Source organism: Limanda limanda, chromosome 21, assembly GCF_963576545.1.
Source record: "Limanda limanda chromosome 21, fLimLim1.1, whole genome shotgun sequence".
NCBI classification, from domain to species: domain Eukaryota; kingdom Metazoa; phylum Chordata; class Actinopteri; order Pleuronectiformes; family Pleuronectidae; genus Limanda; species Limanda limanda.
In genome coordinates, this window is record NC_083656.1 from 21,489,905 (window position 1) to 21,504,099 (window position 14,195).

General features: G+C 39.9%; 1 protein-coding gene across 1 annotated transcript in view; it reads left to right on the top strand.

Moving 5' to 3' along the window:
- The window catches only part of myo15b (myosin XVB), a 109,662-nt gene that overhangs the window by 49,050 nt on the left and 46,417 nt on the right, over positions 1–14,195 (top strand). Inside the window, 7 exon segments of the mRNA XM_061094468.1 lie at positions 689–782; positions 2,996–3,055; positions 3,179–3,236; positions 3,342–3,466; positions 10,280–10,375; positions 10,463–10,698; positions 12,444–12,613. Of these exon segments, the coding sequence (XP_060950451.1) occupies positions 689–782; positions 2,996–3,055; positions 3,179–3,236; positions 3,342–3,466; positions 10,280–10,375; positions 10,463–10,698; positions 12,444–12,613 (839 nt within the window).

Sequence of the window (14,195 nt, forward strand, 5' to 3'; positions counted from 1 at the left end):
GAACAGGAATCGGTCAATAATGAGGGGACGTCTTCCATGGTTCTTCCTCGATAGTGGGCAGGCGTAGTCCACCCTTTTGCCATTGGAAAAAAGATATGACGAGCAGCTCCGTTTCGCTCCTCCTCTGATGGTTGATAGGCTAAATGTTCACTTCTTGACAGCCTTGACACTGACACCATGTGGGCCAGTGGTGTTGTCCACCCTCCTTTCTTTTATTGTTTAGAGTGCAGTTGCATAAACATCTTCACAGACTCAGGCACACAGACAAGCTTAAATTTAAAATCCCAACACTTGCATGATGCAAATTTTGTGTAATGGGCCCCATCCTATCTTTGGATTTGGATTTTAAGCAGACCTGTCCAAGAAAAATTGAGAGCAGCGCATCAGTTTTGACATATAGGAAGCCAGTTCTCAAGTTCAACTTTGTTATTTCCACCTAAAGTCATGAGTGTAGTGTAATGAGAACACAATTCTTAATTTCAAATGAGCAGCAATAAAAACACAATTATAAATATAATATTCAATTAATGGTGATGAAGAGGTGAATTAGAAAAGAATAGAAAACTTAAAGATGAGGCAGAAATTAGAGCTGAGAGGGAGTTACGTTTCACCTGAAGCCTAAAATGAGGTCAGAGAGTGATATACTAACATTGAAAACTTTGTGTTGCCGCCCCCTCCCTTCCTCTAGGAAGTACTACAAGCGTCTGAAGCAGTCCATCACCCAGTTCTGGGCAGTTATACTGGTAACAAGAGACACCATTAAGAGACGTCATTGGAGGAAGGTAAATAGTAAAGAGAGCTGTTGCACAGCAAAGTCCCTGATTGGGTTTCCTGGCAACCACATGTTTGTTTAGTTTATTATGCTGTAAACCTTTGCTCTTACAAACCATCTTTGGCCAAAAAGTACTTTTGGTCACCTTTCTTTTTTAATTGTCTCTGAGATTGCTTTTTCAATTCATAATGGAATCTATGGAATTATGATTATTGTTAAATTACGTTTTTCATTGTACATTGATATCAATTATTATTATAAGAAATCTCATCCCTTTCCTTTAACCAACTTTCCTATCTTGCATTAGTCATGTCCTTTTGACAAACACGCCCTGCGTACACACTCTGGACATGGACTTCAACCTCGCGCAGTGAAATTTGAAACAACACTAAACCTCTTGTTCCACCTTCTGTAACCTGTTCCTTAGACTTCTAGTTCTAGCTATAACAGGAGGCTTCTTTTTCCTAAAATAGTGCAAACCCAGGGGATAGTTACAGAGGAAGCTGTCTTTTAATCAACCTAAAGATTCTTCTATCAGGTACTGCTTGGGTTTAATCTATTTTTCTTATTCTCTCTTAACTTACAATTATTATTTTTCTTCTTATCTTGCTGTTGTTTTTTTTCGGGGCTTTGACCATGAAAAGTTGTGCTACGAGGTGTCTACTCACAGACTGCTGTTCACTTGTTCATAATCTTAACCTTAGAATTAAGTTTAAAAGACCAGATTCATATTGGAGCTTTACAGATCTTACTGTAACTTCTGACACAATATAAGCACATGTTTTTATGTAAATGATTAGATTTCACCTTTTCTGTGACATAAATTTTAATTGCGATTTCATTGCACTCTAGGTCAGAAACCTAGGAAGGAAATGTGTAAAATAATTCTAAGGAGTGGTCCTATAGAAATTATAGAAATTAACTAATTAACTGTTAGGCAGAAAATGCAAGTGTGTCAAATGTATTTTGAGTGTGCTTGTGAAGACAAGCATACAATTCAAACATGAAAAGTAGTAATGCATAATATTAACTTGATTTTACAACATGTGACCAATGTTACACACAAAGATCAAGTTACTTATTAGTTGTACAGTGTCTTCTAGATCTCTGAAGGAGCAAGACAAAATAAACAAGAGAAAAACTAAATTATTTCAGCTAGGTTGAAATGGAAGTTCATAACTTGTTCATCTTCTCTTTCTAGTTCATTTTGTTGTATTATTTTCCTATGATTAATGCCAGATCTCATTGTTAAATCACTTTGATATCAAGACATTTCCTGCTGTGATTTATGATACACTCATTTGCTTTGGGAAGGGCAGTCATTGTAAATATCATGTGGTGCTAGGGCAGGGTTAGGCTGCCTGTGTATTTATAGAAAACAGTTACAGTGAGTTACTTGATAACTTCGAAATTAGTGAAATGAAGCCATGATATAAAAGGAATATTTGCACTTGAAAATGTTTGTACACCAAGTTAAATCTGTATTGCGTATTTATTTTAGGTCTTTATCTGAAGACCTGTATCCAGTATAATCAAGAGAATAATCAACTAACAATGGAATATAAATCTAATAATTTAAACTAGAAAGGAAGGTTTTTTTCAATCATATTGGAGTGATACTGCTGTGCTTTATTGAAGTAATATTTTACTACTACTGTAAACCTTCTGAAGAAAACCAAACCTGGATTTTTGTTTGGCCAATTATACGAGCAGGACAGCAAGACCAAATGGGTTGCAGATGTATATAACTGGTTGTTAAATAATAAATACCTCATAGATATGAGGAAGCATTGAATTCTAAGACGTACCTGGATAACAAGCTAATAATTCACCTGAGGTCTGAGGAATACACAGTGGTTCTACAAACAGCTTGAGGTGAAGGATGCTTAATTAAGCATAAACAGTCCAAAGTGTAAGATTTAGGAGAAAGGGATCTATGGCATAAATTAAATATTGTTTCACAGGTGTTAATATCTAAACTGTACGAATTGTTGTTATATTGTTATGTTTACATCGGAATCGGATCTCTCCATGGAGGCCACCATGTTTGTTACAGTAGACCAAAATTGAAGGCTACCACAGGTACCACAACTTCACCACTAGATATCACTAAATTCTACACACTGAACCTTGACCATAACTTTTAGATTATGAGATAAAATTATACTTAACACACAAGGACAAGATGTTATATTGACTGGCTTTGTATGTCTTTCATTTCAGGAATTTCACAAGGAGAACAAAAAAACTGTAACAAAGACAGAGTCTGTCTTTGCAGGAATGGTAAGACAACAAGCTAAGTGATCTAATGCTTTCATCATGGAGATCAATAACAGTGAAAAATAATACAGATTTTAACCTGTGAAAAAGAACTAAGCCTGTTTCCCTTCTGATAACCATTGTTAGGATGTGGGCAAGTTGGAGATCCCTGCTGAGCTGTCAGCCAGACTCTTCAGTGCTGCAGGTCAGCTTCATAAGCTCAAGTGGAAGACTGACTGTATTCAGACTACAGTCTGCACATATATAGGGCTCTCTCCTTCTTGATTCCACTTCCATTATCTTTCACCAGGGTTGCAGCATTTGCTGCGGGTAATAGAGGTTGCACCTCCACAGGTGAAGGCAGAACACAAGCTCACATTGCCTCTGGATATAGACAGATATCCATTCTCTCGCTACGCCAAGTCCATATTAAAGGTGAGTATTACTGGGACATGCACATACATCAATGCTTTCCTGGTTCTCTAGACTGTAAACACACACTGCATATATATATATATAAATGCTGTTTCATGGCTGTTTCATGGCAACTTGGCCACAGGCATGCCGTTGAAGGACAACTTACTACGATTAGCACAGCTTTTCATTGTCGAGGTTGTTTGTTTACACTGACCAAATTTGAAGTTGATGTGATTCATTCTGGAGGAAGAGTTCATTAAATGTTCAATTCAGGATATGGGTCCATAGTCCAGGCAAAGTAACTCAATTTGGAAAATTGTAAAATAAATTTTTCAGCATAGATCATTTCTATGAGGTGTCCAGAACAACATACTAAAAGTCCTAAGAAATTCTAGTTGAGGAAATATGTTTAATTCTCATCAATGTGTGCCAATATTACAAGTTTCTTTTGAAATGAATTTGAATATGCACATGAGCTCTCTACTTGAATATGTCCTTATTTGCAAAGGCAGAAACAGCATTCATATGTATGACAAATACATCGGCCCAATCTTCATTCAATCATCCTACTGCCAATGGGTGATGGCAATGCTGCTTTTAGCCTGGCATCTAACCTGAAAACTACATTTTGATAGGAGTAAAGGAAAAAAAAAGCCCCATTGGGGTGTATTTTTGCCTGGCCTTATTGGCACACATTGATGAGAATTAAACATATTTCCTCAAATAGGATTTCTTAGGACTTTAAGTATGTTGTTCTAGACACCTCAAAGAAATGATCTATGCTGAAAAAAATTATTTAAAAATTAGTCGGTCGTACAACGCTACTTTGCCTGGACTACCAAGACACTTTTTTGTAAGTCTGGACATCGAACATGTACCTACCAATTTTCATCCATGTCATTGAAAGGTCACCTCAATTAATTGTGTTGCCTCACACTGGCTGGTTGTTCACAGTTTCCAGGTTGACCTCATTTATCGCTCGCCTAAAGCCTCAACTACCTTCATATCGGTACTTTCTTAGCTACTCACTTATGTCTAGACCACATCTCTATCTCCATCTATACTTCTGCTTGGAGACTTCAACATTCATGTGGAGTCCAGCAGCTGCTCATTGGCTGATGAATTCCTGTCTCTCCTGGACTGCTTCAACATTATACATGTAGAAAGTCCAACCCACACTAAAGATCAAAGACTGAATCTGGTGTGCCCCACTTGCACAACACCCTCTCAACCGCAGCACCTGGACTTAACGGTATCTGAACATCATCCCATTCATGGAAATTCATAACTTGTTCATTTCTTTTTGTTTTCCTATGATTAATGCCAGATTACATAGTTAAATCAATTCGATAATCAAGACATTTCCTGCTATGATTTATGATACACTTATTTATATACAAAAGGGCAGTCATTGTAAATATCATGTATTGCTTGGACAGGGTTGGGCTGCCTTTGTATTTATAGAAAACAGTTGTGAGTTACTTGATAAGTTTGAAATTAGTGAAATGAAGCCATGATAAAAAAGGAATATTTGCACTTGAAAATGTTTGTACACCAAGTTAAATCTGTATTGCGTATCACATATATGTTTATATTTTAGGTCTTTATCTGCAGACCTGTATCCAGTATAATCAAGAGAATAATCAACTTACAATGGAATTTAAATCAAAAAATCCTGTTTTTGCTCACCTGTTCAGGCAAGGCATCAAACTCACCATTAGTTAATCTAAGACGTCACTTTAGAGAGCTTTGAGTGCATCACAGTCCCGGGGAGAACACAGGTAAGTGGTTCAGTTGGCCACAAGGTTCCATTCTTGGTCCCCTCCTATTTTTGCTCTACATGCTCCCTTTAGGAAACTTCATCAGCCATTTAATGGGATATCATATCATTACTAAGCTGATGACACCAGAATATACTTGTCCTCGAAGAGTTTGTTACCCGGGTGGGAAGGATCGGCCATAATCTTGCCTGCACGCCTCAGGGTCCTCGAGGCAAACAGGTCCTGTAGAGATGGAAGATTGCAGCAAATCACCTTCTCAGCAAAACGGATGATACGCTGCAGTCTGCCTTTGTCGTTGGCAGTGGCAGCAGCGAACCAGATGGAGATCAAGGAGGTGAGGATGGACTCAATGATGCAGGTGTAGAAGTGCACCATCATTGTCCTTGGCAGGTTGAACTTCGTCAGCTGCCGCAGGAAGTACATCCTCTGTTGACCTCTCCCACTTGAGGTCCTGGGAGATGATGGTGCCCAGGAAGTGGAAGGACTCCGCACTGACGACTGGGGAGTCTCTCAGGGTGATGGGGGTGGGTGGGGCTGGCTTCCTTCTAAAGTCGACAACCATCTCCACTATTTTCAGAGCATTGAGCACCAGGTTGTTCTGATCACACCAGGTCACCAGATGGTCAATCTCCCACCTGTAGGCTGACTCATCCCCACCAGAGATGAGCCCAATGAGGGTGGTGTTGTCCGCAAACTTAAGGAGTTTGACAGACTGGTGACTGGAGGTGCAGCTGTTGGTATACAGGGAGAAGAGAAGAGGGGAAAGAACACAGCCTTGAGGGGAACCGGTGCTTATGGTCCTGGAGTCAGAGACATGCTTCCCCAGCCTCACATGTTGCCTCTTGTCAGACAGGAAGTCTGTAATCCACCTGTAGGTGGAGTCAGGCACACTCAGCTGGGAGAGCTTGTAGCAGGTCTGGAATGATGGTGTTGAAGGCAGAGCTGAAGTCCACAAACAGGATCCTGGCGTAGGTTCCTGAGGAGTCCAGGTGCTTAAGGATGAAGTGAAGGGCCAGGTTTACTGCATTGTCTACAGACCTGTTGGCTCTGTAGGCAAACTGCAGGGGGTCCAGGAGAGGATCAGTGATGGCTTTGAGGTGACACAGCACATGGCGCTCAAATGCCTTCATCCCCACAGAGGTCAGGGCGACAGGTCTGTAATCATTGAGACCAGTGATCTTTGTTTTTTTAGGGACAGGGATGATGGTGGAGGTATTGAAACAGGCTGGTATGTGGCATGTGTCCAGTGAGGTGTTAAAAATGTCTGTGAACACCGGAGACAGCTGATCAGCACAGTGCTTCAGGATTGATGGAGAGACAGAGTCTGGCCCGGCTGCTTTGCGGTGTTTGTTTATCCTAAATATCAGAAGAGACAGACTGGAATAATATAAGTATTTATTAAGAAGCAATGAAAATGTATGAAAAGTTTACAGCAAAACAATGGGCATTCAACACACTACCCCGGCACTCTAGCAGTCCTGAGTCGCATCAAAACGCCTCAAACAGCCAGCGTATGTCATATTTTATAACAGTAGGTAGAACCTGATAGGTTAAGAAGGAAGCAAAGTCTTCCTTGGTTCTTCCTCGATAGTGCGCAGGCGTAGTCCACCCTTTCGGCATTGGAATAAGAAAGTGAACAGGAGCCACTCCCAATCTCACGCCTCCTCTGATAGTTGCCAGGCAAAATGTTCATTTCTTGACCAGCCTTGACACAACTGACACATTGTAGGTCGACGTGTTGTTGTTGGAGTAAAGAATATTGTGTTCCTGCAGAGAATATAGTTCCTGGTCTGTGTGTCAGTCAGACAAAATGTAAAATCCCATCAGTCACACTTTTAAACACACCTTGCGTTCCCCTGCGACACACAACACAAAATGTAACGTGACGGGCACAGCACACATGTTCCTGCAGACAGGATAGAAGTTCTTCCCGAGGATTATCACACAAGGTGTTTTAACTTCATGTTGCAGAAGAAGCAATGCACCGTTTATCCAGGAACATGAGTATGAATTCAGCAGGTTTTTAAAGATCTATAGATCTATATAAGATCTGTTCTATGCTGGAGTGATTGGAAAAGCAGAATCACTTGTTTAACTGCGCGGAGTAATTCATCCAATTGCAGTGGCACTGCCAAGGGAGGGCCAGAAGGGGCAACCTTGATACAGTAAAGACTATAAAATAAGTTTGTCGTTTGAAGCCTTAGGTGCATGAACTGAATGTCAAATCAATCTGCAGAGCACTGACCACTGTCATAGACCTACTATTGTAGTCGGATTTTTTAATTGAAAATCTTTATTTGGTCAATTAGAGCACACTTGTAAGAACAGAAACAGTCTGTAATAAATTATAATTTTTAAAGCACTGAAACACTTTATAGTTTTTATCTCATGCACAACCGACAAAACCTCAACATAGCCTGAAAGTAGCATGTTAACATTAACTGTGAGGACTGCTAACAATGCTCGGGTTAAATAGTTATCTAGAACACTGTAAATTTGATTAAGTCTAGGATACCAAAACCCTACAGGAACTGTTAAGAGGTTCAGCAATTTATACTAAATATCGATGGAGAGCTGGTAACCAACAAATTTCTCAACTTGTTATTAGATTACTAGGTAGACACCAATGAGAGGCTGCAAAGATCAATTAACATTTTTATGACATCATCTCGTAGATGTACACTACCATTCAAAATTTTGGGCTCACCAAGACAATTACGTGTTTTCCATGAAAACTCACACTTTTATTTTTCAAATGAGTTGCAAAATGAATAGAAGATATAGTCAAGACATTGACAAGGTTATAAATAAGGATTTTTATTTGAAATATTAATTATGTTCTTCAAACTTTGCTTTCGTAAAAGAATGCTCCATTTGCAGCAATTACAGCTTCCTGAAGCACCTCCCACAAGTTAGATTGGCTTGATGGGCAATTCTTGCTCACCATACGGTCAAGCTGCTCCCACAAAAATTCAATGGGGTTGGTCCAATCAAGCGCTGTCCACAGGGTATTGCATGGCGTTGCAAAATGGAGTGATAGCCTTCCCTATTAAAAATCCCTTTTACCTTGTACAAATCTCCCACTTTACCAGCACCAAAGCAGCCCCAGACCATCACATTACCTCCACCATGCTTGACAGATGGTATCAGGCACTCTTCCAGCATCTTTTCACCTGTTCTGCGTCTCACAAATGTTGTTCTGTGTGATCCAAACACCTCATACTTTGATCGGTCTGTCCATAACAATTTCTTCCAATCTTCCTCTGTCCAATGTCTGTGTTATTTTGCATATATCAATCTTTTCTTTTTATTGGCCAGTCTCAGATATGGCTTTTCTTTCCCCCGCTGCCTAGAAGGCCAGCATCCTGGAGTCGCCTCTTCACTGTAGACGTTGACACTGGCGTTTTTCGGGTACCATTTAAAAAAGCTGCCAGTTGAGGACCTGTGAGGCGTCTATTTCTCAATATAGAGACTCTAATATACTTGTCTTCTTGCTGAGTTGTGCACCAGGGCCTCCCACTTCTCTTTCTACTCTGGTTAGAGCCCGTTTGTGCTTTTCTCTGAAGGAAGGTGGTACACACCCTTGTAGGAAATTTTCAGTTTCTTCGCAATTTCTCGCATGGAATAGCCTTCATTTCTAAGTACAAGAATAGACTGGCAAGTTTTACATGAAAGTTCTCTTTTTCTAGCCATTTTGAGAGTATAATCAAACCCACAAATGTGATGCTTCAGATTCTCAACTAGCTCAAAGGAAGTCCTGTTTTATAGCCTCTCTCACCAACAGTTTTCAGCTGTGCTAACATAATTGCACAAGGGTTTTCTAATCATCCATTAGTCTTCTAAGGCGATTAGCAAACACAATGTACCATTAGAACACTGGAGTTATAGTATACGTATAGAGGCCCATATGTAGATATTTCATTAAAAACCAGACGTTTCCACCTAGAATAGTCATTCACCACATTAACAATGTATAGAGTGTATTTCTAATTAATTTAATGTTATCTTCATTGAAAAAAACAGTGCTTTTCTTTGAAAAATAAGGACATTTCTAAGTGACCCCAAACTTTTGAACGGTAGTGTTCGTCTCACAGAAAGTGTTTTAGTTAATTTAAAAAACAATAAAGTACTTAAGTACAGATTATAAATCAATTTTCATCAAACCTATCACATTACAGAATACTATCATGTAGAATACATATTTTAAATACATGTTTCATAAATGCTGCCCTTCTCTGAGTACAGGGCTATGGTGGGCAACTTACTGGCGGGTTCAGCAGCTCCAAAATTTTTACTGTCACTGCTTCAGGTTTAGGGAAGATAAACATTATAGGTCTGGTAACCTTATACTGTGATGGAGTGTCCTGTCGGAGAGTCCTCCCTCCCCACTGCTCAGCTAGCCTGCGCTTACTTTGCACTCTTACAATAAACACCAACACTAATCAGAATTTATTAAGACAGGTACAGAACTTTTAGTTTTATTTGATTTATTCTAGGGATAGACACATTGAAATTGAATCCAACAATGTGTGCAAACAAAGCTCACTTGCCACACACAACAGGAGATTAGACAAGACGTGCAATGGTGGATTACAATTATAAAATATGTTTTACATGCTCTATACAATTAATGTTGGCCTACATTTCGAGTCTGGTAGCAGGCCACAATTTTGACTAATTTAAGATGACTTTACAATGTCAAATATGTCTATGAATTTAGACAGTGGGTATAAAAGTTTGAATTTAAGCCTGTTTAGTTGAACACCATGCAAAACATCTTTTAGCATGAATGCTATTATGTTCCTTTAATGACCGGAGAATGTTTCCATGTTATTTCAGCTATAAACTTCTGGAGGGGGCTGTATCAGAGATCCTCTTAGTCTTTGTTACATTTCTGTTATTTTCTCAAGGAAAAGGGTGACTACACTAATTTTACACCTACTTTTGCTTGGTGCTATCTGACTCATTCCTAGGTTGAAATATGTTGTAATGGATGTATTCTTTTTAAGTGGCTGAACAAGCTTTTATTTCATGATTTCATGTTTCACAGGATACATGGTGCCAGCCTCAGGGATACTCCCTTCAAAGGCCACTCACCTCTTTGGAGCCAGAAGATGCAAAAACTGCCCTTGAAATTTACAAACTGGTATATTGTAGTGTTTTATTGACTTACGTTACGTCAAATTAGAGTTTGTCGCAGTCAACTCATGATTTTCATTCCTTTCCTCCTCAGATCTTACGTTTTACAGGGGAGTCAGACCTCAGCAGCTGGCAGGAGCAGATGCTGGGTAACTACATCGTTGAGAAGGGGCAGAGCCGACCAGCTTTGAGGGATGAGATCCTTGCTCAGCTAGCTCACCACACATTGGGCCTGCAAGAGGAGCAAGACATTATGAGGGGCTGGCTACTGCTGGCTTGCTGCCTCAGTGCCTTTGTCCCATCACCCACACTGGACAAACCCCTTCTCAAGTAGGTGCAACACTTTGGCTAGCCCTTTATTGCTATTAAAATAATTGGGATTCGTGCAGAAAGTATTGTACACTTTATTGACTAGCCTAATTGAGCACTATCTTATTACGTCCCGGAAATAAATGTTTGAGGGCCTGTGGATGTTAGAGAACTTGGTACAGTGGTGGTGCTTTTGATGTATAGTACTTGAAGTCTACTTTTTGTGTGTTTGATTAACTCTAGAGTTTGACACATTTATTTAACACTTTAACACAAAAGACGGGTGGCTATATATATAATACACCTCAGATAAACAGGTCACAATATCAGTCCCAGGGCTAACAGAAAGTCCAAGAATTATATTTTCAAATTAACTAGTCCATTGAAAGATTGTCCCAACTAAGGCAAAAATAATATTGACAGGTGAAAGTGTGGCAAGAAGCCCAATTCGAACGCAATGGAATCCGTACAGCCTGACCACAGTCTGTGCAGAATCCGGGATTCCCAGTGAAATAATCCAACATCCGGGTTCCCTGGTTGTTGTTTCACAATTAGAACTTGCGGTATCCCCCGAACAAAGACTGGCCTTTTCCCCCATCTGAGCGCATCACACTCACAAAACAACCCACATGATTATAGCAACATTTGGTTCACACTAGAGAAGGCAGGCGATCATTAGAAAGAACTTCAAAATGTTTTTTGTATTGGGCCTCATCAACTGACAAAGACGCATAAAAGTCCCTAAGTTGGTCATTGATGGTTTAAGGATTAATAGTGATTCCTTTAGCAGTATTGATTTGGGTAATTTTGTGCTATGAAGATGATTGTCGACAATTTTGTGCTATGAAGATGATTGTCGACATTGTACAATAGCTATCTAGGAGAAAATCTAGAACAATGAAATGCCATCCAAAACATCAAATGCAGTTCAAAGGACAACATTTGTCCGAGAAGGGGAATAGGAGAGAGCTTCCTCAGCTGACCAGGAGTGGTCAGATGGAGCAAGTGCTCCAGACTGGGAGAGGAGGGTGGACGTTGGCCTACCACTCTAAGACCAGACGTGATACTCTGGTCCAACACCCTGCGCGTCGTCTACTTCATTTAATTGACAGTACCCTGGGAGGATCATTTTGATGAGGCGAATAAGTGGAAAAGGCTGCGATATGCAGAAATGGTATTTGGGGCAGAGCAACATGCCTGTAACGCTATAGGAGCAGGTAGCTCTGCCAGGAGGGAGTTACAATAGTCTAGGCGTGAGATGACCAGGGCGTGGACTAGAACCTGCGCCACCTTCTGAGTGAGAAGGGGGCGTAGACTCCTGCTGTTGTGCAGCATGAATCTACAGGAACGTGTTGTTGCAGTAATGTTGGCAGTAAGGGAGAGTTGACTATCGAGGGTCACACCCAGGTTCCTAGCAGTCTGGGTGAGGGTTTACACGGAGTTGTCAAAGGCACTAATGTGCACACTGTTGATTTAGGATAAACTCATAATCAAGGTTAATCACTTTTTTTTAATGAGCATAGTGTCTCAAAGTTCTGCACTTTATTTGATCACTAAAGCCACCACCTGTCTGACTGCTATATTTTCAACGATCTGGCCAATCAATTTACATCAGTCGTCATCAGGAAAAAAACTGCCTTGGATAAATTAATTTATAAATTGAAAAGCACAGTGTATATATACAGCCAAAAGCCTATGGTGAAATTCCTTATTTCCTGTCTGAAAAACACCACTTAATATGTCATAACTCAGTATTTCTCTTGTAGGTATGTGTCAGACCATGGTCCAAGGGAGTACCGTTCGCTGTGCCAGCACAAAATGCTGACAAGTCGACAGCTACCAGCTCTCACTTCGCGGATCTACCCACCTACCCAGCTAGAGTGGATGGCCAGCCAGAGGAAGGGCACAATGCAGGTGGAAGTCCTAACCTTCAATGGTGAGAATGCCAAATTCTACAAAAACCAAACTAAATATTTATCAGATGTGAAGGCCAGGGAGTCACATAACTTTAACGAAAGCAAGAAGCTTTTTCTTTTTGCTTCACAGCCAAGTACTCCACTACCCTCTGTCACTGCTCTGTCAGTACAGTTGATTCTCGCAATTAAAATGATATCTTACCAGAAAGGAACCTCTTTCCCATTAATAATGTAGCAGAAACCTTAGACCTCACAAATCTACCTTTCAAAATTAAAAATAAAAGTTCTCCTAACTGGGCAACGCAGTCACAAGGAAATACAAAAATCTATTTAAAGAAAATGTTACCACTTTGTTAAATCAGATTAAGCAAGCACTGGCACATTTGTCACCTCTGACCCAGTTCAAATGACCACCTCATCTAAAATTCTTGTACCTTTCTAGATTGTACCACTATTTATCCCTAGATCCTTCTTTGACCAACTTGATTAGACCATTTCCTTCTCTTTATGGCAGGGTAACCTTCGTCCTAATGAGACCCACCTTCAAAGACCCAAAGCTAATAGCAGCTTGGCTCTTCCAAATTGCTGGATCTATTATTGGACTGCTAATTTGCGTTGTCTAGCATTTTTAACAGCCAGCCAGACTGTCCTGACTGGGTGGCCATGGAACTGCACTCTGACTGTTTTTATCGTACATTGCTTGGATCCTCACTTCTGCTCTACACAACAAAATCTATCAGGACCCTTTGGTAAAAAAAAGGAATAGAGTATTGGCCCAACTTAAAGGGGACATATTATGAAAATTCCACTTTTGTAGTGCTTCTACACGTTAATTTGGGTATCTGTCTACCGACCCAAAAACTCTGGAAAAAAACAACTCCTGCGATTTGTTATGGTTCCTCTGTCAGAAACGTAATGCTTGAGTGACTGCGAATGACGTTCAGTATGCTTCCCTGGTCACAGGCCAAATGGGAGTCTCTCTTACATGGCCTTGAGACTTTGTGAAGTCTCAAGGATTTATTTTAATTCAATTTGGCTGAAGTAATCTTTATGAATGATACATTTGTTAAATATACTTTTACACATTCAGTCTCTGAATATTCAAATGATTGTCCACAACTTCTCTTTAAATGCCAATTTTAAAATGTATTTAAGTGTAGATACTGATTTACAAGGTCAGTGTAAATAGTCCAGTCATTTTAAAATTGAATAAATGCTGATTAGTAATTTGATTGGAAAATAGGAAATATCTTAAATATAAAGAACTGACATTGTGACAAATCAAAACCTTCCAAGGTGGAGCCGAGCCTCGTACAAATTCCGGTAATCCACATGAAGATCCCATGCCCATGACAGTCTTGTGAGCACAAAGAACTTTGAGAACAAATTGTAATGTAAAACAGTTTGGTAAAAATGGTTACTCCTCTACTTCTATGCTCAGACATGTCCCCTATTATGACTAACACTGTCAAAGGAGTCTTTGACAGTGATCAGGCATAGATATCTTAACCCTTCTTGACATATGTTAAGGAGATTTTGCGTATTAAAGCTAACTAACAGACAAAAAGTTAAATACAAACATTGGGCATAAAATAACCATCC